Source organism: Oncorhynchus gorbuscha, linkage group LG23 (assembly GCF_021184085.1).
Source record: "Oncorhynchus gorbuscha isolate QuinsamMale2020 ecotype Even-year linkage group LG23, OgorEven_v1.0, whole genome shotgun sequence".
NCBI classification, from domain to species: Eukaryota; Metazoa; Chordata; class Actinopteri; order Salmoniformes; family Salmonidae; genus Oncorhynchus; species Oncorhynchus gorbuscha.
In genome coordinates, this window is record NC_060195.1 from 27,312,622 (window position 1) to 27,338,685 (window position 26,064).

Here is a 26,064-nt window from a genome sequence, read left to right on the forward strand (position 1 = left end):
GTAAGAGAAGGAAGGGAGGAAAGAGAAGGAAGAGAGGTAAGAGAAGGAAGAGAGGAAGAGAGGGAAGAGAGGAAGAGGGATAGAAGGAAGAGAGGAAGAGAGGGAAGAGAAGGAAAGGAAGGAAGAGAGGAAAGAGAAGTAAGAGAGGTAAGAGAAGGAAGAGAAGGAAGAGGGATAGAGAAGGAAGAGAGGGAAGAGAGGGAAGAGAAGGAAAGGAAGGAAGAGAGGAAAGAGAAGTAAGAGAGGCAAGAGAAGGAAAGGAAGGAAGAGAGGAAACAGAAGGAAGAGAGGTAAGAGAAGGAAGAGAGGGAAGAGAGGGAAGAGAGGGAAGAGAAGAAGAGAGGTAAGAGAAGGAAGAGAGGTAAGAGAAGGAAGAGAGGTAAGAGAAGGAAGAGAGGAAAGAGAAGGAAGAGAGGTAAGAGAAGGAAGAGAGGAAAGAGAAGGAAGAGAGGTAAGAGAAGGAAGAGAGGAAAGAGAAGGAAGAGAGGTAAGAGAAGGAAGGAGGAAAGAGAAGGAAGAGAGGTAAGAGAAGGAAGAGAGGTAAGAGAAGGAAGAGAGGGAAGAGAAGGAAGAGAAGTAAGAGAAGGAAGAGAGGTAAGAGAATGAAGAGAGGTAAGAGAAGGAAGAGAGGAAAGAGAAGGAAGAGAGGTAAGAGAAGGAAGGGAGGAAAGAGAAGGAAGAGAGGTAAGAGAAGGAAGAGAGGTAAGAGAAGGAAGAGAGGGAAGAGAAGGAAGAGAAGTAAGAGAAGGAAGAGAGGTAAGAGAAGGAAGAGAGGTAAGAGAAGGAAGAGAGGTAAGAGAAGGAAGAGAGGAAAGAGAAGGAAGAGGGTAAGAGAAGGAAGAGAGGAAAGAGAAGGAAGAGAGGTAAGAGAAGGAAGAGAGAAGAGAGGTAAGAGAAGGAAGAGAGGGAAGAGAGGGAAGAGAAGGAAGAGAAGGAAAGGAAGGAAGAGAGGAAAGAGAAGTAAGAGAGGGAAGAGAGGAAGAGGGATAGAGAAGGAAGAGAGGGAAGAGAATGATGAGAGGGAAGAGAAGGATGAGAGCGAAGAGAATGAAGAGAGGAAGATAAGGAAGAGAGGGAAGATAAGGAAGAGAGGGAAGATAATGAAGAGAGGGAAGATGAAAGAGAAGGACGAGAGGAAGAGAAGGAATAGAGGGAAGACAAGGACGAGAAGGAAGAGAGGGAAGAGAGGAAGATAAGGAAGAGAGGGAAGAGAATGGAGAGAGGGAAGATGAAAGAGAAGGAAGAGAGGGAAGAGACGGAATAGAGGGAAGAGAAGGACGAGAAGGAAGAGAAGGATGAGAGGGAAGAGAGGGAAGAGAGGGAAGAGAAGGAAGAGAAGGAAGAGAAGGATGAGAGGGAAGAGAGGGAAGAGAAGGAAGAGAGGTAAGAGAAGGATGAGAGGGAAGAGAAGGAAGAGAGGAAAGAGAAGGAAGAGAGGAAAGAGAAGGAAGAGAGGTAAGAGAGGGAAGAGAGGGAAGAGAAGGAAAAGAGGAAAGAGAAGGAAGAGAGGGAAGAGAGGGAAGAGAAGGAAGAGAGGGAAGAGAGGAAAGAGAAGGAAGAGAGGGAAGAGATGGAAGAGAGGGAAGAGAGGGAAGAGGGGGAAGAGAGGGAAGAGAGGAAAGAGAAGGAAGAGAGGGAAGAGAAGTAAGAGAAGGAAGAGAAGGAAAAGAGGGAAGAGAGGGAAGAGAGGGAAGAGAGGGAAGAGGGGGAAGAGAGGGAAAGAGAAGGAAGAGAGGAAAGAGAAATAAGAGAAGGAAGAGAAGGAAAAGAGGAAAGAGAAGTAAGAGAAGGAAGAGAAGGAAGAGAAGGAAACGAGGAAAGAGAAGTAAGAGAAGGAAGAGAGGGAAGAGAAGGAAGAGAGGAAAGAGAAGGAAGAGAGGAAAGAGAAGGAAGAGAAGGAAGAGAGGAAAGAGAAGTAAGAGAGGGAAGAGAAGGAAGAGAGGAATGAGAAGTAAGAGAGGGAAGAGAAGGAAGAGGGATAGAGAAGGAAGAGAGGGAAGAGAGGGAAGAGAAGGAAGAGGGATAGAGAAGGAAGAGAGGGAAGAGAGGGAAGAGAGGAAAGAGAAGGAAGAGAGGGAAGAGATGGAAGAGAGGGAAGAGAGGAAGAGGGGGAAGAGAGGGAAGAGAGGAAAGAGAAGGAAGAGAAGAAGAGAAGAAGAGAAGGAAGAGAAGGAAAAAGGAAGAGAGGGAAGAGAGGGAAGAGAGGAAGAGGGGAAGAGAGGGAAGAGAAGGAAGAGAGGAAACAGAAGGAAGAGAGGTAAGAGAAGGAAGAGAGGGAAGAGAGGGAAGAGAGGGAAGAGAAGGAAGAGAGGTAAGAGAAGGAAGAGAGGTAAGAGAAGGAAGAGAGGTAAGAGAAGGAAGAGAGGAAAGAGAAGGAAGAGAGGTAAGAGAAGGAAGAGAGGAAAGAGAAGGAAGAGAGGTAAGAGAAGGAAGAGAGGAAAGAGAAGGAAGAGAGGTAAGAGAAGGAAGAGAGGAAAGAGAAGGAAGAGAGGAAAGAGAAGGAAGAGAAGGAAGAGAGGAAAGAGAAGTAAGAGAGGGAAGAGAAGGAAGAGAGGAATGAGAAGTAAGAGAGGGAAGAGAAGGAAGAGGGATAGAGAAGGAAGAGAGGGAAGAGAGGGAAGAGAAGGAAGAGGGATAGAGAAGGAAGAGAGGGAAGAGAGGGAAGAGAGGAAAGAGAAGGAAGAGAGGTAAGAGAAGGAAGAGAGGGAAGAGAGGGAAGAGAAGGAAGAGGGATAGAGAAGGAAGAGAGGGAAGAGAGGGAAGAGAAGGAAAGGAAGGAAGAGAGGAAAGAGAAGTAAGAGAGGCAAGAGAAGGAAAGGAAGGAAGAGAGGAAACAGAAGGAAGAGAGGTAAGAGAAGGAAGAGAGGGAAGAGAGGGAAGAGAGGGAAGAGAAGGAAGAGAGGTAAGAGAAGGAAGAGAGGTAAGAGAAGGAAGAGAGGTAAGAGAAGGAAGAGAGGAAAGAGAAGGAAGAGAGGTAAGAGAAGGAAGAGAGGAAAGAGAAGGAAGAGAGGTAAGAGAAGGAAGAGAGGAAAGAGAAGGAAGAGAGGTAAGAGAAGGAAGAGAGGAAAGAGAAGGAAGAGAGGTAAGAGAAGGAAGAGAGGTAAGAGAAGGAAGAGAGGGAAGAGAAGGAAGAGAAGTAAGAGAAGGAAGAGAGGTAAGAGAATGAAGAGAGGTAAGAGAAGGAAGAGAGGAAAGAGAAGGAAGAGAGGTAAGAGAAGGAAGGGAGGAAAGAGAAGGAAGAGAGGTAAGAGAAGGAAGAGAGGTAAGAGAAGGAAGAGAGGGAAGAGAAGGAAGAGAAGTAAGAGAAGGAAGAGAGGTAAGAGAAGGAAGAGAGGTAAGAGAAGGAAGAGAGGTAAGAGAAGGAAGAGAGGAAAGAGAAGGAAGAGAGGTAAGAGAAGGAAGAGAGGAAAGAGAAGGAAGAGAGGTAAGAGAAGGAAGAAGAAGAAGAGAGGTAAGAGAAGGAAGAGAGGGAAGAGAGGGAAGAGAAGGAAGAGAAGGAAGGAAGGAAGAGAGGAAAGAGAAGTAAGAGAGGAAGAGAAGGAAGAGGGATAGAGAAGGAAGAGAGGGAAGAGAATGATGAGAGGGAAGAGAAGGATGAGAGCGAAGAGAATGAAGAGAGGGAAGATAAGGAAGAGAGGAAGATAAGGAAGAGAGGGAAGATAATGAAGAGAGGGAAGATGAAAGAGAAGGACGAGAGGGAAGAGAAGGAATAGAGGGAAGACAAGGACGAGAAGGAAGAGAGGGAAGAGAGGGAAGATAAGGAAGAGAGGGAAGAGAATGGAGAGAGGGAAGATGAAAGAGAAGGAAGAGAGGGAAGAGACGGAATAGAGGGAAGAGAAGGACGAGAAGGAAGAGAAGGATGAGAGGGAAGAGAGGGAAGAGAGGAAGAGAAGGAAGAGAAGGAAGAGAAGGATGAGAGGGAAGAGAGGAAGAGAAGGAAGAGAGGTAAGAGAAGGATGAGAGGGAAGAGAAGGAAGAGAGGAAAGAGAAGAGAGAGGAAAGAGAAGGAAGAAGAAGAGAGGGAAGAGAGGGAAGAGAAGGAAAAGAGGAAAGAGAAGGAAGAGAGGGAAGAGAGGGAAGAGAAGGAAGAGAGGGAAGAAGGAAAGAGAAGGAAGAGAGGAAGAGATGGAAGAGAGGGAAGAGAGGGAAGAGGGGGAAGAGAGGAAGAGAGGAAAGAGAAGGAAGAGAGGGAAGAGAAGTAAGAGAAGGAAGAGAGGAAAAGAGGAAGAGAGGAAGAGAGGGAAGAGAGGAAGAGGGGGAAGAGAGGGAAAGAGAAGGAAGAGAGGAAAGAGAAATAAGAGAAGAAGAGAAGGAAAAGAGGAAAGAGAAGTAAGAGAAGGAAGAGAAGGAAGAAGGAAACGAGGAAAGAGAAGTAAGAGAAGGAAGAGAGGGAAGAGAAGGAAGAGAGGAAAGAGAAGGAAGAGGAAAGAGAAGGAAGAGAAGGAAGAGAGGAAAGAGAAGTAAGAGAGGGAAGAGAAGGAAGAGAGGAATGAGAAGTAAGAGAGGGAAGAGAAGGAAGAGGGATAGAGGAAGAGAGGGAAGAGAGGGAAGAGAGGAAGAGGATAGAGAAGGAAGAGAGAGGGAAGAGAGGGAAGAGAAGGAAAGGAAGGAAGAGAGGAAAGAGAAGTAAGAGAGGCAAGAGAGGAAAGGAAGGAAGAGAGGAAACAGAAGGAAGAGAGGTAAGAGAAGGAAGAGAGGGAAGAGAGGAAGAGAGGGAAGAGAAGGAAGAGAGGTAAGAGAAGGAAGAGAGGTAAGAGAAGGAAGAGAAAGAGAAGGAAGAGAGGAAGAGAAGGAAGAGAGGTAAGAGAAGGAAGAGAGGAAAGAGAAGGAAGAGAGGTAAGAGAAGGAAGAGAGGAAAGAGAAGGAAGAGAGGTAAGAGAAGGAAGGGAGGAAAGAGAAGGAAGAGAGGTAAGAGAAGGAAGAGAGGTAAGAGAAGGAAGAGAGGGAAGAGAAGGAAGAGAAGTAAGAGAAGGAAGAGAGGTAAGAGAATGAAGAGAGGTAAGAGAAGGAAGAGAGGAAAGAGAAGGAAGAGAGGTAAGAGAAGGAAGGGAGGAAAGAGAAGGAAGAGAGGTAAGAGAAGGAAGAGAGGTAAGAGAAGGAAGAGAGGAAGAGAAGGAAGAGAAGTAAGAGAAGGAAGAGAGGTAAGAGAAGGAAGAGAGGTAAGAGAAGGAAGAGAGGTAAGAGAAGGAAGAGAGGAAAGAGAAGGAAGAGAGGTAAGAGAAGGAAGAGAGAAAGAGAAGAAGAAGAGGTAAGAGAAGGAAGAGAAGAAGAGAGGTAAGAGAAGGAAGAGAGGGAAGAGAGGAAAGAGAAGGAAGAGAGGAAAGAGAAGGAAGAGAGGAAAGAGAAGGAAGAGAGGAAAGAGAAGGAAGAGAGGAAAGAGAAGGAAGAAGAGGAAGGGGGAAGAGAGGGAAGAGAGGGGAAGAGAAGGAAGGAAGAAGAGAAGGAAGAGAGGAAAGAGAAGGAAGAGAGGAGAAGAGAAGGAAGAGAGGAAAGAGGGAAGAGAAGAGAGGTAAGAGAAGGAAGGGAAGAGAGGAAGAGAGGGAAGAGAGGGAAGAGAAGGAAAAGAGGAAAGAGAAGGAAGAAGAGAGGAAGAGAGGGAAGAGAAGGAAGAGAGGGAAGAGAGGAAAGAGAAGGAAGAGAGGGAAGAGATGGAAGAGAGGGAAGAGAGGGAAGAGGGGGAAGAGAGGGAAGAGAGGAAAGAGAGGAAGAGAGGGAAGAGAAGTAAGAGAAGGAAGAGAAGGAAAAGAAGGAAGAGAGGGAAGAGAGGGAAGAGAGGGAAGAGAGGGAAGAGAAGGAAGAGAAGGAAGAGAGGAAACAGAAGGAAGAGAGGAAAGAGAAGGAAGAGAAGGGGAAGAGAGGGAAGAGAGGAAGAGAAGGAAGAGAGGTAAGAGAAGGAAGAGAGGTAAGAGAAGGAAGAGAGGGAAGAGAAGGAAGAGAGGAAAGAGAAGGAAGAGAGGTAAGAGAAGGAAGAGAGGAAAGAGAAGGAAGAGAGGTAAGAGAAGGAAGAGAGGAAAGAGAAGGAAGAGAGGTAAGAGAAGGAAGAGAGGAAAGAGAAGGAAGAGAGGTAAGAGAAGGAAGGGAGGAAAGAGAAGGAAGAGAGGTAAGAGAAGGAAGAGAGGTAAGAGAAGGAAGAGAGGGAAGAGAAGGAAGAGAAGTAAGAGAAGGAAGAGAGGTAAGAGAAGGAAGAGAGGTAAGAGAAGGAAGAGAGGAAAGAGAAGGAAGAGAGGTAAGAGAAGGAAGGGAGGAAAGAGAAGGAAGAGAGGTAAGAGAAGGAAGAGAGGTAAGAGAAGGAAGAGAGGGAAGAGAAGGAAGAGAAGTAAGAGAAGGAAGAGAGGTAAGAGAAGGAAGAGAGGTAAGAGAAGGAAGAGAGGTAAGAGAAGGAAGAGAGGAAAGAGAAGGAAGAGAGGTAAGAGAAGGAAGAGAGGAAAGAGAAGGAAGAGAGGTAAGAGAAGAAGAGAGGTAAGAGAAGGAAGAGAGGGAAGAGAGGAAAGAGAAGGAAGAGAGGAAAGAGAAGGAAGAGAGGAAAGAGAAGGAAGAGAGGAAAGAGAAGGAAGAGAGGAAAGAGAAGGAAGAGAGGGAAGAGAGGGAAGAGAGGGAAGAGGGGGAAGAGAGGGAAGAGAGGAAAGAGAGGAAAGAGAAGGAAGAGAGGTAAGAGAAGGAAGAGAGGAAAGAGAAGGAAGAGAGGTAAGAGAAGGAAGAGAGGGAAGAGAGGGAAGAGAGGGAAGAGAAGGAAAAGAGGAAAGAGAAGGAAGAGAGGGAAGAGAGGGAAGAGAAGGAAGAGAGGGAAGAGAGGAAAGAGAAGGAAGAGAGGAAGAGATGGAAGAGAGGAAAGAGAGGGAAGAGAGGGAAGAGAGGGAAGAGAGGAAAGAGGGAAGAGAGGGAAGAGAAGAAGAGAAGGAAGGAGAGAAGGAAGAGAAGGAAGAGAGGGAAGAGAGGGAAGAGAGGGAAGAGGGGGAAGAGAGGGAAGAGAGGAAAGAGAAGGAAGAGAGGAAAGAGAAGTAAGAGAAGGAAGAGAAGGAAAAGAGGAAAGAGAAGTAAGAGAAGTAAGAGAAGGAAGAGAAGGAAACGAGGAAAGAGAAGTAAGAGAAGGAAGAGAGGGAAGAGAAGGAAGAGAGGAAAGAGAAGGAAGAGAGGAAAGAGAAGGAAGAGAAGGAAGAGAGGAAAGAGAAGTAAGAGAGGGAAGAGAAGGAAGAGAGGAATGAGAAGTAAGAGAGGGAAGAGAAGGAAGAGGGATAGAGAAGGAAGAGAGGGAAGAGAGGGAAGAGAAGGAAGAGGGATAGAGAAGGAAGAGAGGGAAGAGAGGGAAGAGAAGGAAAGGAAGGAAGAGAGGAAAGAGAAGTAAGAGAGGCAAGAGAAGGAAAGGAAGGAAGAGAGGAAAAGAGAAGGAAGAGAGGAAGAGAGAGGAGAGAGAGAAGGAAGAGAGGAAGAGAGGGAAGAGAGGGAAGAGAAAGAGAGGGAAGAGAAAGAGAGGGAAGAGAAGGAAGAGAGGGAAGAGAAAGAGGAAGGAGGGAAGAGAAGGAAGAAGAGAGGAAGAGAGGGAAGAGAGGGAAAGAGAAGAGAAAGAGAGGGAAGAGAGGGAAGAGGGGGAAGAGAGGAAAGAGAAGGAAGAGAGGTAAGAGAGGTAAGAGAGGGAAGAGAAGGAAGAGAGGGAAGAGATGGAAGAGAGGGAAGAGAAGGAAGAGAGGGAAGAGAAGGAAGAGAAGGACGAGAGGGAAGAGAGGGAAGAGAAGGAAGAGAGGAAAGAGAAGTAAGAGAAGGAAGAGAAGGAAAAGAGGAAAGAGAAGTAAGAGAAGGAAGAGAAGGAAGAGAAGGAAACGAGGAAAGAGAAGTAAGAGAAGGAAGAGAGGGAAGAGAAGGAAGAGAGGAAAGAGAAGGTAGAGAGGAAAGAGAAGGAAGAGAAGGAAGAGAGGAAGGAGAAGTAAGAGAGGGAAGAGAAGGAAGAGAGGAATGAGAAGTAAGAGAGGGAAGAGAAGGAAGAGGGATAGAGAAGGAAGAGAGGGAAGAGAGGGAAGAGAAGGAAGAGAGGAAAGGAAGGAAGAGAGGAAAGAGAAGTAAGAGAGGCAAGAGAAGGAAAGGAAGGAAGAGAGGAAAGAGAAGTAAGAGAGGGAAGAGAAGGAAGAGAAGGAAAGGAAGGAAGAGAGGTAAGAGAAGGAAGAGAGGTAAGAGAAGGAAAAGAGGAAAGAGAAGTAAGAGAGGGAAGAGAAGGAAGAGAGGAAAGAGAAGTAAGAGAGGTAAGAGAAGGAAGAGAGGGAAGAGAAGGAAGAGGGATAGAGAAGGAAGAGAGGGAAGAGAAGGAAGAGGGATAGAGAAGGAAGAGAGGGAAGAGAGGGAAGAGAAGGAAGAGAAAAGAGAAAGGAAGGAAGAGAGGAAGAGAGGGAAGAGAAGGAAGAGGGAAGAGAAGAAGAGAAGGAAGAAGAGGGATAGAGAAGGAAGAGAGAGGAAGAGAATGAAGAGAGGGAAGATGAAAGAGAAGGACGAGAGGGAAGAGAAGGAATAGAGGGAAGACAAGGACGAGAAGGAAGAGAGGGAAGAGAGGGAAGATAAGGAAGAGAGGGAAGAGAATGGAGAGAGGGAAGATGAAAGAGAAGGAAGAGAGGGAAGAGACGGAATAGAGGGAAGAGAAGGACGAGAAGGAAGAGAAGGATGAGAGGGAAGAGAGGGAAGAGAAGGAAGAGAAGGAAGAGAAGGATGAGAGGGAAGAGAGGGAAGAGAAGGAAGAGAGGTAAGAGAAGGATGAGAGGGAAGAGAAGGATGAGAGGGAAGAGAAGGATGAGAGCGAAGAGAAGGATGAGAGCGAAGAGAAGGAAGAGAGGGAAGAGAAGGAAGAGAGGGAAGTGGAGAATAGACCACAGAGAGGATGCAGAGCAGAGTATTGAAAGGGAACGAGACAGAGAGACAGAGAGATAGAGGGAAAGAAAAACAGAGAAAAAAATAAAAATAAATCAGTGATGTAATCAGTCAGGGACAGATTACAGGCTGCAGCTTCCTTCCATTCGCCAGGAGAGACAGAATGGTGCTGAGGACAGAGTGAGGTTCCAAGTAAGAGGTCAGGGTTGAGAGGCCAGAGGTGACCCAGCAGCTGTAGTCCAGTGGAGAGAGACAGGAAGGCCAGCAGAGCATGAGAGACAGAGGACTGCTGGGAGACCAGAGCTACGGAGGGACAAACCTTGACGGTGAGGATCTGATTACTGTGCAGACCAGCGTATGAGTTGTGGGGAGTAGGGCCCTGGGGGACGAGAGGGGGAGGAGAGAGATGGATGGGGTAGAGGAGATGGGGAGAAGGGATGAGTGGAGGAGGGAGAGGAGAGGAGGGGGAGAGGAGAGGGGAGAAGAGGAGTGGAAAGGAGAGGCGGGAGGAAAGGAGGGAGGTGAGGGGAGGGGAGGAGTGGGGAGGAGAGAAGGGGGAGAGGAGAGGGGAGAAGAGGAGTGGAAAGGAGAGGCGGGAGGAAAGGAGGGAGGTGAGGGGAGGGGAGGAGTGGGGAGGAGAGGAGGGGGTGAGGGGAGGGGAGGAGTGGGGAGGAGAGGAGGGAGGTGAGGGGAGGAGTGGGGAGGAGAGGAGGGGGGTGAGGGGAGGGGAGGAGAGGAGGGAGGTGAGGGGAGGGGAGGAGTGGGGAGGAGAGGAGGGGGATAACACAGAGAAGGGTGAGTCACCTGTTGGAGGAAAGGTGGAGCACCATGTAGCTACTGTATATGCACCTAACAAGGTTGCAGACTTGAAGTAACAGCTAGCTATCAAGGCTGCAGAACTCAAGTAGCAACTAGCTACCAAGGTTGTAGATCTGAGGTAGCAGCTAGCTACCAAGGTTGCAGACCTCAGGTAACAGATAACTAACAAGATTGCAGGCATCAAGCAGAAGATAGCTACCAAGGCTGCAGACCTGAAGTAACAGCTAGCCAACAAGGTTGCAGACCTCAAGTAACAGATTGCTATCAAGGTTACAGACCTCAAGTAACAGCTAGCTACCAAGGTTGTAGACCTCAAGTAACAGCTAGCTACCAAGGTTGTAGACCACAAGTAACAGCTAGCTATCAAGGTTACAGACCTCAAGTAACAGCTAGCTACCAAGGTTGTAGACCTCAAGTAACAGCTAGCTATCAAGGTTACAGACCTCAAGTAACAGCTAGCTACCAAGGTTGCAGACCTCAAGTCGTAGGTAGCTACCAAGGTTGCAGACCTCAAGTAACAGCTAGCTATCAAGGTTGAAGAGCTCAAGTAGCCAGTAGCTACCAAGGTTGCAGACCTCAAGTAGCCAGTAGCTACCAAGGTTGCAGACCTCAAGTAGCCAGTAGCTACCAAGGTTGCAGACCTCAAGTAGCCAGTAGCTACCAAGGTTGCAGACCTCAAGTAGCAGATAGCTATCAAGGTTACAGACCTCAAGTAGCAGATAGCTATCAAGGTTACAGACTTCAAATGGAGGCTAGCTACCAATGGTAAATGTACAACAGGTGTGTGACAGTCTATTAGCCACATGGGTAACTATAATGTTGAAATGCAGTAAGATGGATCTATATACTACCTGTACTGATATCTCCTCATCCCCAGTGATACATGCAGTAGAGGTAGAGTCCATTGCATAGTAATCAGTAAACATATGGTCAAGAATGGATATTTCTTTAACAATGTGCTAATTAATACCGTAAAGGTTGGGTCGCTAACAGAAACGAAAATAAAAAATATATTCATTCATTAACTCATATAGTACCATTATAAACTAGAAATAATGTATTGTCGTGAATGGGACTTCTTTAATCTATCCTTTCACTGTCCAGGAAAACCTTATCTTTATGTGACCCAGTCTGTTTTTTTTGTTTTTTTAATTTAATTTTATATATATATATATATATATATATATTTTTTTTTTTAAACCTTTATTTAACCAGGCAAGTCAGTTAAGATCACATTCTTATTTTCAATGACGGCCTGGGAACAGTGGGTTAACTGCCTGTTCAGGGGCAGAACGCCAGATTTCTACCTTGTCAGCTCTGGGGTTTGAACTCGCAACCTTCTGGTTACTAGTCCAACGCTCTAACCACTAGGCTAAGCTGCCGCCCTGTACCTACACTACATGACCAAAGGTATGTGGACACCTGCTTGTCGAACATCTCATTTCAAAATCATGGGCATTGCTATGGAGTTCTTGCCCCCTTTGCTGCTATAACAGCCTCCACTCTTCTGGGAAGGCTTTCCACTAAATGTTGGAAGATTGCTGCCAGGACTTGCTTCCAATCAGCCACAAGAGCATTTGCGAGGTTGGTCACTGATGTTGGGCAATTAGGCCTGGCTCGCAGTCAGCGTTCCAATTCATCCCACAGGTGTTCGATGGGGTTGAGGTCAGGACTGTGTACAGGCCAGTCAAGTTCTTCCACACCGATCTCTACAAAAAGAAATTGTATGGACCTCGCTTTGTGCACGGGGGCATTGTCATGCTGAAACCCGGAAAGGGCTTCCCCAAACTGTTGCCACAAAGTTGGAAGCACAGAATCAGCCCCAGACCATTATTCCTTCTCCACCAAACTTAAAGTTGGCACTATGCATTCGGCAGGTAGCGTTCTCCTGGCATACGCCAAACCCAGATTCGTCCGTCAGACTGCCAGATGGTGGAGCGTTATTAATCACTCCAGAGAACGGGTTTTCACTGCTCCAGAGTCCAATGGCGGCAAGCTTTACACCATTCCAGCCGACGCTTGGCATTGCACATAGTGATCTTAGGCTTGTGTGCCTCTGCTCGTCCATGGAAACCCATTTCATGAAGCTCAGTTATTGTGCTGACATTGCTTCCAGAGGCAGTTTGGAACTCTGTAGTGAGTGTTGCAACCGAGGACAGACGATGTTTACGCACTACGCGCTTCAGCACTTGGCAGTCCCGTTCTGTGAGCTTGTGTGGCCTACCACTTTACGGCTGAGTCGTTGTTGCTCCTCAACCTTTCCACTTCACAATAACAACACTTACAGTTGACATGTGCTCGATTTTATACACCTGTTAGCAATGGGTGTGGCTGAAATAGCAAAATCGAATGTACGAATGTATATGTCACTTTCTTCATAATATTGTCTCTTTAAATACACCACCTCTCTCGCTTTTTCTCTAAAACAATGTGGAACAAAGGAGGCTGTGTTTGGAGGCTCTGGTTGGAAGCTGTGTTTGGTCAAGCCCAACAGACAGTAATTGTGATAATTTCCTCACGAGCTGAACAGAACATCCTCACGAGCTGAACAGAACACGGTGTCTCATACCTTAGACCAGTTACGGTTGACTTCCCTCCCTCACAAAACATATGGATGGGAGAGAGGGATGAAAGAGAGGTGGTGGGAGAGGGAGAAAAGTAGAGAGGGAGAGAGAGAGAGGGAGATGAACAAAGAGCGAGAGGGGGAGAAAGAGAGAGAGAAAGAGGGAGAGAGAGAAAGGGAGATGAACAGAGAAAGGGAAAAAGAGAGAAAGAGAGAGAGAGTGAGCGAGGGAGAGCGAGAAAGAGCGCAAGAGAGATATGCCAGTCTGGTCATGAGGTTTCTGTTAGCGGGCTGCGGTGCCGTGGTTCTACCACTGAGGGAAAGAGAGAGGAAAGCTTGGTTTGGGATAAAACCTCACCATGCCCTGGTTCTACCATTGAGGGAAAGAAAGATGAAAGCTTGGCTTGGGATAAAACCCCACCATGCCCTGATTCAACTGAGGGAAAGAGAGAGGAAGGCTTGGGATAAAACCCCACCATGCCCTGATTCAACTGAGGGAAAGAGAGAGGAAGGCTTGGGATAAAACCTCACCATTGGCTTGTCTTGCAGCACGGTCTGTTAGGATGCAACATTCAAAAGTCTTGTCTTAAAGATGGAGAGGCTTTTAAAGTACAACGTTTGTTGTCTTCATGAAAGGTGACTTGTTCACCCTAGAGTCAAAGCTGAACCATTTCCCCATTTTTCAGTGGTAGAGTGGTGAATTATTAACTATATTTTAATGTCCGTGCCATCCTGTGTGTGTGATCTGAGCTCACTCAAGGGCCAACACTGGCACTAATGATGACAGATCGACAGGAAGTCCCACTGACAGTGATGCATGACTACTTCCTGTTGTGTGTGTCTCCTCTCTTCCTCTCCAAGGGGGCAGAAGTATGAGGACAGAGAGCACAGGAGCACAGGGACAGATTGTATCAGTTACTCTGTTGGCAGCAGAACCCAGTAATGACAGAGCTGGGGGGTGGGGTGGGGGGAATGGGCCCATGATACAAAGATGAGTCCACTATGGTGCAGACCTACTGTCTCCTTCATTCCATGATCAAGTCCTTTTAAAACAGAAAACAAAGGTCAAGACAGTAGCTGATATGTACAGTTAGAATACCACTTAACACTCATTCAGGATCGAGCTGTTCAGAGTGATGTGTGATGTCATCCATCTTGATAAATCCTCCCTTCCCTCTAATTGGCTTGCACTTGCCACATGATTTATCACCACCCAGTATGGCGCAAAGCGGCAGTGAGATGCTTTTGTTTGGGACAAACTTGTGTTTCTAAGCGGGCCTCTGCGGCTCAGCTCTAAAGTTACCCAGGCAGATCGCAGCTAGAGGCACCGCATCCAAGTACAATATTTATCCTTTGGAGGAATAGCTAATGCAGGATGCCAAAGGGATTCATTACCACACAGACAATTACCTCTAGTTCTGGCAGGATAGGCTGAGAGGCTGGGAAACCAACGTTAGGAATGTCTTCAATGTTTCTGACCTCGTAGTAAATATCGTCCTTGCAAAGCAGCACTGTCTAAATGCCACTGTGTTTGTCCTGTTGACATGTAATAGCGATATCTCCTTCATTCACACACACCAGTGTGTGGTCTTAGAGAGAGAGGTGAATGAGAGACAGCGGTTGCCCAATGGCACCCTAGTTCCTATCTCAAAGTAGGCAGTGACAGAAAGAGCAGTAGCTGAGTATAGAGAGAAGCATTCATTCCAATTGTAGGTAGGAGACAATGTTTATCCATAACCTGTGACCTGACCCAGAGTAAACTCATTTAACATAGTGCGATAAAATATACAGTACTGTAAACTGTTAATATAACTGAGGCCATGACCAGATATGCCCAGGGTAGCAAAGTATGGACCCGCACTGAGTAAAGTAGGATAGATGTAAAGTAAGATGTAGATGTAGAGTAAAGTAGGATAAAGTAAATAGATGTTAAATACAGGGATGGATGATGTCACATCATGAAAAGGCAACAATAACAGCATAGTCCAGATGCAGAAAGAGAGAGAGAGAGAAGCACAGTGTGTTGCATTCCATGTCTGAAATGTGCTGTAAGTTGGTGGTTGAAGATATCCCTCTAGTGGTGTGGGGGCTATGCTTTGGCAAAGTGGGTGGGGTTTTATCCTGCCTGTTTGGCCCTGTCCAGGGGTATCATCAGATGGGGCCACAGTGTCTCCTGACCCCTCCTGTCTCAGCCTCCAGTATTTATGCTGCAGTAGTTTGTGTCGGGGGCTAGGGTCAGTCTGTTATATCTGGATTATTTCTCCTGTCTTATCTGGTGTCCTGTGTGAATTTAAGTATGCTCTCTCTAATCCTCTCTCTCTTTTTCTTTCTTTCTTTCTTTCTTTCTTTCTTTCTTTCTTTCTTTCTTTCTTTCTTTCTTTCTTTCTTTTTTCTGACCTGTTCTCCGGACATGCTACCTGTCCCAGACCTGCAGTCTCCCCTTTACCCTCAGTCTACCCTCTACTCTCTACCCTCAGTCTACCCTCTACTCTCTACCCCCAGTATACCCTCTACCCTCAGTCTTCCCTCTACGCTCTACGCTCAGTCTACCCTCTACACTCAGTCTACCCTCTACTCTCTACCCTCAGTCTACTCTCTACCCCCAGTCTACCCTCTACCCTCAGTCTACCCTCTACCCTCAGTCTACCCTCTACTCTCTACCCTCAGTCTTCCCTCTACTCTCTACGCTCAGTCTACCCTCTACACTCAGTCTACCCTCTACTCTCTACCCTCAGTCTACTCTCTACCCCCAGTCTACCCTCTACCCTCAGTCTACCTTCTACCCTCAGTCTAACCTCCACCCTCTCCTTTGATTTCTGATTTGGGATGGATTGACCATTACTCTAATCTGCAGGGAGAGGGAGAACGGGTGGGGCAGGGAGAGGGAGAAAGAGGGAGGGGAGAGACAGATGGAGATGGAGGACAGATAGCGTTTGGGAAGTTAAATCTGATTAGGGAAGAACATAACCTTTATTGGAACAAACGCAATTGTTGAGCGAGTCTCCTCAGGTCAGGTGCATACATACAGTATACTGTTCATGTAACTGTGTACATAACCCACACAATTCACTTCAATAGTCAGATAGAAAGAGAGAGAGAGAGAGGGAATGAAAGAGTGGGAGCGGGACTTACCCTGGGACCAATATCTCCTTGGTCACCCTATAGAGGACACACAAGAGGAGAACAACCATCAACACACATTTAGCTCTAAATTTAGAACAGTTGACAGCAGTGCAATTACACAATTAGTAGTGATTCTACAGTAGGCTAGACAGTGCAAACCAAAGCCACTTGGAACCAAACCATTGCCGAACCAAGGAAATCTGGATTTCTGAATCAACTCCTAGGATGGGAGCTGGGAGAGGAGAGGACATGCGCTGGGGGTAGCTGATGCTCTGACGGGATTTTGGGCTTTGTTTTCTCAACAGGGCCTTCTATGGTGATTACAGAACACCTGACCATTTTACAGAACTTTAGCATCATCTGTCATTCCCAATTTTTTATTATCAGCAGGAATAAAACACAGCTGCTCCTGTGTATCGGCTTCTGAGTGACCTCTCCCTGAGGATAGGGGTCACCATAAAACATCACTTGGCAAGTGACATTCCTGAGGATAAGGCTGATGGCTGTAATTCAGCTATAGGCACTTTAAAGTGATCGACGTCTAAGTTGGCTGATGTTTTGACCAGGGCCCAGGAGGCAGCTGGAAAAAGAACAGAGATAGCTGTCAGAGCAGCTCACAGATCACTGCACCTATACATAGCCCATCTGTAAATAGCCCATCCAACTACCTCATCCCCATATTGTTATGTTATTTATTTTGCTCCTTTGCTCCCCAGTATCTCTACTTGCACACTCATCTTCTGCACATCTATCACCCCAGTGATTAATTTGCCATACTGTAATAATTCCGCCACTATGCTCTATTTATTCCCCTATTCTACCTCATTTACACACACTGTATATAGATAGACCTTCTCTATTGTATTATTGACTGTATGTTTGTTTATTCCATGTGTAACTCTGTGTCGTTGTTTGTGTCACACTGCTTTGCTTTATCTTGGCCAGGTCACAGTTGTAAATGACAACTTGTTCTCAACTGGCCTACCTGGTGAAATAAAGGTCAAATAAAAAATAAAGCTGAAGGATTTAGTGACGGTCTTCTCTTTGGAATGGGGCAGATTGGTACGTTGCTGTGAAGGAACGTGTTAGTCTCCCTCTGTGCTGCACATGATTTTTGTTTCATAAACCTTCACGATTCCTGACAGCTTCCATAATGCTAGAGTCACACAGGTCTATACAGTGCCATCTGTTTCTAACATCTTGGGCTGGACAGAGTGTGTGAGAACATCTGGCCATCATAGAGAAGAGACGGATGTGATACCAGCACTACGCTACAGTACAGATACAGGACTGTAAACCTGTTAAAGTCCTGAGGTGAGTGTCACGTGTGCTCCCTCTCCGTCCTCTAGGTCACCAGGATGCTCGTTATGGCGCACACCTGTCCCCATCGTTACGCGCACCTGCGCGTCAGACTCACCTGGACTCCATCACTTCCCTGATTACCTCCAAGATAATTGTGTAGTTTAGAGTGTGTAGTCTTAGAGTGATTATCTTAATTTACCGAGGTTAGCTAGCCAGCTATTTGTCGTCCTTAACGTAGGAGACTCTGCTAGCTATCCAACAGCTAGCCAACAGCTAGCCAACGTCTTCTGAATAGAACTCAACAACCCGGTCGCATTCACAGGTAGTATCACATTTTCATTTAATTTCATTACAGTATAACGGTTTGATTTGTTTGATCGTAGCTAGCTACATAGCTAGCTACATAGCCGTCTTTTTATCAAAGATAATTGTGTAGTCTAGAGCGATTTTCTAGGTTAGCTAGCCAGCTATTGTCGTTCTTTTAACGCAACGTAACGTAATCAACACTGCTAGCTAGCCAGCTAGCCCCCGAATAGCAGCACTGTCGAAACTATTACACTCAACGGAACGACTTGATTAGTGTAGTGTCAACAACGCACCCACTGCCAGCTAGGCTACTTCAGCAGTACTGTATCATTTTAATCATTTTAGTCAATAAGATTCTTGCTACGTAAGCTTAACTTTCTGAACATTTGAGACGTGTAGTCCACTTGTCATTCCAATCTCCTTTGCATTAGCGTAGCCTCATCTGTAGCCTGTCAACTATGTGTCTGTCTATCCCTGTTCAGCCTATGCCTCCCTCCAGTCCCTCGACTTCTTGGCACTGACGGAAACATGGATCACCACAGACAACACTGCTACTCCTACTGCTCTCTCTTCGTCCGCCCACGTGTTCTCGCACACCCCGAGAGCCTCTGGTCAGCGGGGTGGTGGCACCGGGATCCTCATCTCTCCCAAGTGGTCATTCTCTCTTTCTCCCCTTACCCATCTGTCTATCGCCTCCTTTGAATTCCATGCTGTCACAGTTACCAGCCCTTTCAAGCTTAACATCCTTATCATTTATCGCCCTCCAGGTTCCCTCGGAGAGTTCATCAATGAGCTTGATGCCTTGATAAGCTCCTTTCCTGAGGACGGCTCACCTCTCACAGTTCTGGGCGACCTCCCCACGTCTACCTTTGACTCATTCCTCTCTGCCTCCTTCTTTCCACTCCTCTCCTCTTTTGACCTCACCCTCTCACCTTCCCCCCCCCTACTCACAAGGCAGGCAATACGCTCGACCTCATCTTTACTAGATGCTGTTCTTCCACTAACCTCATTGCAACTCCCCCCTCCAAGTCTCCGACCACTACCTTGTATCCTTTTCCCTCTCGCTCTCATCCAACACCTCCCACACTGCCCCTATTCGGATGGTAATCGCACCGTCCCAACCTTCGCTCTCTCTCCCCCTCTACTCTCTCCTCTTCCATCCTATCATCTCTTCCCTCTGCTCAAACCTTCTCCAACCTATCTCCTGATTCTGCCTCCTCAACCCTCCTCTCCTCCCTCTCTGCATCCTTTGACTCTCTATGTCCCCTATCCTCTAGGCCGGCTCGGTCCTCCCCTCCCGCTCCGTGGCTCGATGACTCATTGCGAGCTCACAGAACAGGGCTCCGGGCAGCCGAGCGGAAATGGAGGAAAACTCGCCTCCCTGCGGACCTGGCATCCTTTCACTCCCTCCTCTCTACATTTTCCTCCTCTGTCTCTGCTGCTAAAGCCATTTTCTACCACTCTAAATTCCAAGCATCTGCCTCTAACCCTAGGAAGCTCTTTGCCACCTTCTCCTCCCTCCTGAATCCTCCTCCCCCTCCCCCCTCCTCCCTCTCTGCAGATGACTTCGTCAACCATTTTGAAAAGAAGGTCGACGACATCCGATCCTCGTTTGCTAGGTCAAACGACACCGCTGGTTCTGCTCACACTGCCCTACCCTGTGCTCTGACCTCTTTCTCCCCTCTCTCTCCAGATGAAATCTCGCGTCTTGTGACGGCCGGCCGCCCAACAACCTGCCCGCTTGACCCTATCCCCTCCTCTCTTCTCCAGACCATTTCCGGAGACCTTCTCCCTTACCTTACCTCGCTCATCAACTCATCCCTGACCGCTGGCTATGTCCCTTCCGTCTTCAAGAGAGCGAGAGTTGCACCCCTTCTGAAAAAACCTACACTCGATCCCTCCGATGTCAACAACTACAGACCAGTATCCCTTCTTTCTTTTCTCTCCAAAACTCTTGAACGTGCCGTCCTTGGCCAGCTCTCCCGCTATCTCTCTCTGAATGACCTTCTTGATCCAAATCAGTCAGGTTTCAAGACTAGTCATTCAACTGAGACTGCTCTCCTCTGTATCACGGAGGCGCTCCGCACTGCTAAAGCTAACTCTCTCTCCTCTGCTCTCATCCTTCTAGATCTATTGGCTGCCTTCGATACTGTGAACCATCAGATCCTCCTCTCCACCCTCTCCGAGTTGGGCATCTCCGGCGCGGCCCACGCTTGGATTGCGCCCTACCTGACAGGTCGCTCCTACCAGGTGGCGTGGCGAGAATCTGTCTCCTCACCACGCGCTCTCACCACTGGTGTCCCCCAGGGCTCTGTTCTAGGCCCTCTCCTATTCTCGCTATACACCAAGTCACTTGGCTCTGTCATAACCTCACATGGTCTCTCCTATCATTGCTATGCAGACGACACACAATTAATCTTCTCCTTTCCCCCTTCTGATGACCAGGTGGCGAATCGCATCTCTGCATGTCTGGCAGACATATCAGTGTGGATGACGGATCACCACCTCAAGCTGAACCTCGGCAAGACGGAGCTGCTCTTCCTCCCGGGGAAGGACTGCCCGTTCCATGATCTCGCCATCACGGTTGACAACTCCATTGTGTCCTCCTCCCAGAGCGCTAAGAACCTTGGCGTAATCCTGGACAACACCCTGTCGTTCTCAACTAACATCAAGGCGGTGGCCCGTTCCTGTAGGTTCATGCTCTACAACATCCGCAGAGTACGACCCTGCCTCACACAGGAAGCGGCACAGGTCCTAATCCAGGCACTTGTCATCTCCCGTCTGGATTACTGCAACTCGCTGTTGGCTGGGCTCCCTGCCTGTGCCATTAAACCCCTACAACTCATCCAGAACGCTGCAGCCCGTCTGGTGTTCAACCTTCCCAAGTTCTCTCACGTCACCCCGCTCCTCCGCTCTCTCCACTGGCTTCCAGTTGAAGCTCGCATCCGCTACAAGACCATGGTGCTTGCCTACGGAGCTGTGAGGGGAACGGCACCTCAGTACCTCCAGGCTCTGATCAGGCCCTACACCCAAACAAGGGCACTGCGTTCATCCACCTCTGGCCTGCTCGCCTCCCTACCACTGAGGAAGTACAGCTCCCGCTCAGCCCAGTCAAAACTGTTCGCTGCTCTGGCCCCCCAATGGTGGAACAAACTCCCTCACGACGCCAGGACAGCGGAGTCAATCACCACCTTCCGGAGACACCTGAAACCCCACCTCTTTAAGGAACACCTAGGATAGGATAAGTAATCCCTCTCACCCCCCCCCTTTAAGATTTAGATGCACTATTGTAAAGTGACTGTTCCACTGGATGTCATAAGGTGAATGCACCAATTTGTAAGTCGCTCTGGATAAGAGCATCTGCTAAATGACTTAAATGTAAATGTTAAATGTACCTTCCCTATATCTGTCACTCCCTTTGGTTCCTCCCCCAGGCGTCATTGTTTCTGTTCCATGTCTGTGTGCTGTTAGTGTTTCTTGTTTAGTATCATGTTATTTGATTAAAACACTCACTCCCTGAGCTTGCTTCCCGCCTCTCAGCGCACATTGTTACAGTGAGAGACCTGTGACACTGCTCATATAAGATCTCTGTTCATATAGGTCAGGTAATCTATAGCCTGTTGGATAGGGGAGGTGTGAAAAACTGTGTGTGGGTGTTTGTGTATTATGCGTGGAATGTATGGGTTGTAAGATATAAGATGTCTGAGAACATGTGTGTCCGACTGTCAGTCAGTGTGTACAATGCGTGCATAGGACGGTATTCACAGTTACACAATACATCCGTGTGCATGAATATGGTACAGCTGGGAGAGAGGTAAGATTCTATATTTGAACATACCTTATCTCCCTTGGGTCCCGCTGGTCCCTGGAGGAAGAGGAGAGATATAATGGTCAGACAGGATATATCAGTTATTATAAACCGCCTCTGATCTGTGTGTAATCAAGACGACTCTGGGGTGATCTAACTCCAACCCTAATGTTCATATCTCCTTGATTCACTACTAGCAGCTAGTGGATGGCTTTCGATAAAACAGAATCCCTCAAGGTGATTATATTGCCCAATAGCCATGTCACTTACAGACATCCCCCTCGCCGTAAGTCACAGGGAATAGGTTAATAGTTCAGTCTCTGAATGTGAGCAAGTATTAGAACGACCCAAGGGCTACGCTAACATTTAGCAACCTTCGCTAACGTTTGCCAATGTAAAAAACCTCCGGGAGTCCTGTCAAGAGGTTTCTGAGGTAATGAGAGATCAAATTCAGTGCAAGACGTCCATTCTTCCATCTCTCCCTCAGAGAAAGACTTTTCATGTAATGAAATAGAACTATGTTGTTCAGTATGGAGACCATTAGCTATTATGGCTAAATGGAAACATAGGGGTTGGCAGCCTCAGCACACTGATTCTCTGCTCTGACTGAGCTAATGCTATGTGGTCATGCTTAGTGTGTTAGGGGAGGATTTGACTGGTTGACTGGTTGACTGATTGAGTAGGTCCCCTATGGATAGTGGACTCATAGATGAGCTAATCCTCACTACGGGCCATCCTCTCACCCATCTCTCAGTCACACTGAACAATCGGATGACAAGTGGCACTGTGACAGTGAACGTGGCTCATGACCGAACTATGACCACAAACCCACTGTGACGGACCGTACTGGAGAAAACAACTGTGACCGCACTGGAGAGCTGTAAGGGACATCTGTTAGTAATGTCCTCCAGGTTGACAGGCTGAGCTGGGCTCCTCACTGTGTGTGTGTGTGTGTGTGTGTGTGTGTGTGTGTGTGTGTGTGTGTGTGTGTGTGTGTGTGTGTGTGTGTGTGTGTGTGTGTGTGTGTGTGTGTGTGTGTGTGTGTGTGTGTGTGTGTGTGTGTGTGTGTGTGTGTGTGTGTGTGTGTGTGTGTGTGTGTGTGTGTTAGAAAAAGGTAGAGAGAAGCCAAGACGAAAAATACATTACAATGATATATTTTACTTTATAAGGACTGAATGTTAAATTAAGGCTACCAAGCTTGCTTGGTCAGAACATACCTGACTGCAACCTCAATTACCACTGAGGTGTGAAGTGAGAGGTGAGAGGTGAGAGGTGAGAGGTGTGAAGTGAGAGATGAGAGGTGTCAACTTGTTCTCAACTAGCCTACCTGGTTAAATAAAGGTGAAATAAAAAATAAAGAAAATAAATCCATTGAGCCCAACAATGGCAGGAGAGTTTCACAGCCTCCCCCACCCAAAGGCAGAGGCCTTTGAAGCCCCCTCCCTCTGTTCAGAGGTCATTACAATACAGTTTCCTCTAGATGTTAAAAATGAGAAGGCACCAAAAGAGTACAAAAATAAGTTCCTTATGGAAAATCAAGAAACACTCTTTGCTGACTTTAATAAAAATGTGAACATAAGCAACTTAATCTTCCACACAGACCATCCCCTGGCATGGATCAGTGCTATTTTAACACAGACCATCCCCTGGCATGGATCAGTGCTATTTTAACACAGACCATCCCCTGGCATGGAGCAGTGTTATTTTAACACAGACCATCCCCTGGCATGGGGCAGTGCTATTTTAACACAGACCATCCCCTGGCATGGGGCAGTGCTATTTTAACACAGACCATCCCCTGGCATGGAGCAGTGCTATTTTAACACAGACCATCCCCTGGCATGGAGCAGTGCTATTTTAACACAGACCATCCCCTGGCATGGGGCAGTGCTATTTTAACATAGACCATCCCCTGGCATGGAGCAGTGCTATTTTAACACAGGCCATCCCCTGGCATGGAGCAGTGCTATTTTAACACAGACCATCCCCTGGCATGGAGCAGTGCTATTTTAACACAGACCATCCCCTGGCATGGAGCAGTGCTATTTTAACACAGACCATCCCCTGGCATAGGGCAGTGCTATTTTAACACGCTAACCCTCTGTTAAGAGGGGGTGTTTACGATGGATGGAAACTCAAAATATTAGACAAAAAGGACTCTGAGTCAGCGAATGTAAACCTTTGTTTGTTTGTTTGTTAAACCTCAATTTAACCAGGCAAGTCAGTTAAGAAAAAAATCTTATTTACAGTGACGGTCTACCCCGGCCTAACCATAACCTGGACGACACTGGGCCAAACCATAACCTGGACGACACTGGGCCAAACCATAACCTGGACGACACTGGGCCAAACCATAACCTGGACGACACTGGGCCAAACCATAACCTGGACGACACTGGGCCAAACCATAACCTGGACGACACTGGGCCAAACCATAACCTGGACGACACTGGGCCAAACCATAACCTGGACGACACTGGGCCAAACCATAACCTGGACGACACTGGGCCAATTGTGCGCCGCACTATGGGACTATCAATTACGTCCGGTTGTGACACAGCCTGGAATCAAACCAGGGTGTTTACTGACGCCTTTAGCACTGTAATGCAGTGCCTTAGACCCCTGCGCCACTCGTGAGCCCCATAATAATACACACAGGCACAAATGACCTGAGAACACAGCAAGAAAGGGTGGCCACAGCACTCAAGGGAGTGATTGAAAAAGCTTCTTCTACTTTCCCCAATGCACAAGTGATTTTCTCCACCCCTACCATGAAGCGGGTAAACGCAAGTGTTATACAAGGCAGCAGTGCAAACCTTAGCCAAGACCCTAACGGACATCGCCCTCAACCACAGCCCCAACACCTCACACAGGAGCAACAGATCATCAACAGACACCCCGCCCAGACTAGCGAGACACTCTCCCAGACCTGCGGGATCCCACCCACCCTACATGCAGACCACAGCACCACCAGCCACATCCACATCCACACCCGCACCCCAACCAATCAACACCTCCCCAAGTCAACCATGTACTAGTCAGTGGCGACCTAAATGCCAGAACTGGACAAGAACCTGACACCCACAGCACACAGGGTGACAAACACCTACCTGGAGGTGACAGCATTCCCTCCCCCATATGCCCCCCTAGGCACAACCACGACAACATAACCAACAAAAACGGGTCACAACTCCTGCAGCTCTGTCGCACGCTGGGTATGTACATAGTCAATGGTCGGCTTCGAGGGGACTCCTTTGGTAGGTACACCTATAACTCATCTCTTGGCAGTAGTACTGTAGATTACTTTATCACTGACCTCAACCCAGTGTCTCTCAGAGCGTTCACAGTCAGTCCACTGACACCCCTATCAGATGACAGCAAAATCCCAGTCTACTTGAACAGAGCAGTACTCAATCATGAGGCATCAAAGCCAAAGGAACTGAATAATATTAAGAAATGTTATAGATGGAAGGAATGTTGTTTGGAAACCTACCAACAAATAATTAGGCGACAACAAATTCAATCCCTTTAAGACAACTTCCTGGATAAAACATTTCACTGTAATAGTGAAGGTGTAAACTTGGCAGTAGAACACCTAAACTGTATTTGACCTCTCAGCTTCCCTATCAAATCTAAACATGTCAAACCGAAAACTGAAGAAAATGAACAACAATGACAAATGGTTTGATGAAGAATGCAAAACCTAAGAAAGAAATTGAGAAACCTGTCCAACCAAAAACTTAGAGATCCGGAAAACCTGAGCCTACGCCTTCACTATGGTGAATCACTAAAACAATACAAAAACACCCTACAGAAAAAGAAGGAACAGAACTTCAGAAATCAGCTCAATGTAATTGAAGAATCCGTAGAATCTAACCTCTTCTGGGAAAATTGGAAAACACTAAACAAACAACAACACGAAGAGTTATCTATCTAAAACTGAGATGTATGGATAAACCACTTCTCCAATCTTTTTGGCCCTATAACAAAGAACAAAAAACAAAAACATGATCAAATACAAATCTTAGAATCAAGTATTAACGACTACCAGAACCCACTGAATTCTCCAATTACATTGGATGAACTACAGGACAAAACGCAAACCCTCCAACCCAAAAAGGCCTGTAGTGTTGATGGTATCCTCAATGAAATTATCAAATATACAGACCACAAATTTCATTTGGCTATACTTACACTCTTTGACATCATCCTTAGCTTTGGCATCTTCCCGAATATTTGGAACTAGGGATTGATCACCCCTATCCACAAAAGTGGAGACAAATTTGACCCCAATAACTACCGTGGGATATGGGTCAACAGCAACTTTGGGAAAATCCTCTGCATTATCATTAACAGCAGACTCGTACATTTCCTCAGTGAAAACAATGTACTGGGCAAATGTCAAATTGGCTTTTTACCAAATTACCATATGACAGACCATGTATTCACCCTCCAAACCATAATTGACAAACAAACAAACCAAAACAAAGGCAAAGCCTTCTCGTGCGTTGTTGATTTTTTCAAAAGCTTTTGACTCAATTTGGCACGAGGGTCTGCTATACAAATTGATGGAAAGTGGTGTTGGGAGAAAAACATAACATTATGAATCCATGTATACATTTAAATTGTCAAAAAACACACATTTCTTTCCCCAGGGCCATGGGGTGAGACAGGGATGCAGCTTAAGCCCCACCCTCTTCAACATATATATCATTTTAATTGGCAAGGGCACTAGAAGAGTCTGCAGCACTCGGCCTCACCCTACTAGAATCAGAAGTCAAATGTCTTGTCACGCCCTGACCTTAGAGATCCCCGATTATTCTCTATATTTTGGTTAGGTCAGGTTGTGACTAGGGTGGATACTCTAGTTTTTGTATATCTATGTTTTCTTTTTCTTTGTTGGCCTAGTATGGTTCCCAATCAGAGGCAGCTGTCTATCGTTGTCTCTGATTGGGGATCATACTTAGGCAGCCCTTTTTCCCACCTTCAGTTGTGGGATCTTGTCTTTGTTTGGTTGCATGTATTTTTGCACAAAGAAGCTTTTCATTCGTTGTATTGTTTATTGTTTTTTTTGCTGCTTCACATTTCAATAAAATATGATGAACTCAAATCACGCTGCACCTTGGTCTACCCTTAACAACGAACGTTACAGAAGATCCCACGACCAACAGACCAAGCAGCGTGGTCAGGAGGACTGGACCTGGGAGGAAATCCTGGAGGGAGCAGGACCCTGGACATGGCCAGGGAGTATCGCCGTCCGAATGAGGAGATAGAGGCAGTGAAAGGGGTATGGCGA

The 26,064-nt window shown here is 46.9% G+C and overlaps 1 protein-coding gene across 1 annotated transcript in view; it reads right to left on the bottom strand.

Annotated features, from left to right (window-relative positions):
- The window catches only part of LOC124010647 (collagen alpha-1(XXIII) chain-like), a 485,745-nt gene that overhangs the window by 239,794 nt on the left and 219,887 nt on the right, over positions 1–26,064 (bottom strand). The window contains exons 8-10 of the mRNA XM_046323317.1: positions 20,799–20,825; positions 15,362–15,388; positions 9,167–9,226 (exon numbers count right to left, since the gene is read on the bottom strand). Of these exons, the coding sequence (XP_046179273.1) occupies positions 9,167–9,226; positions 15,362–15,388; positions 20,799–20,825 (114 nt within the window). The remainder of the gene's footprint in view (positions 1–9,166; positions 9,227–15,361; positions 15,389–20,798; positions 20,826–26,064) is intronic.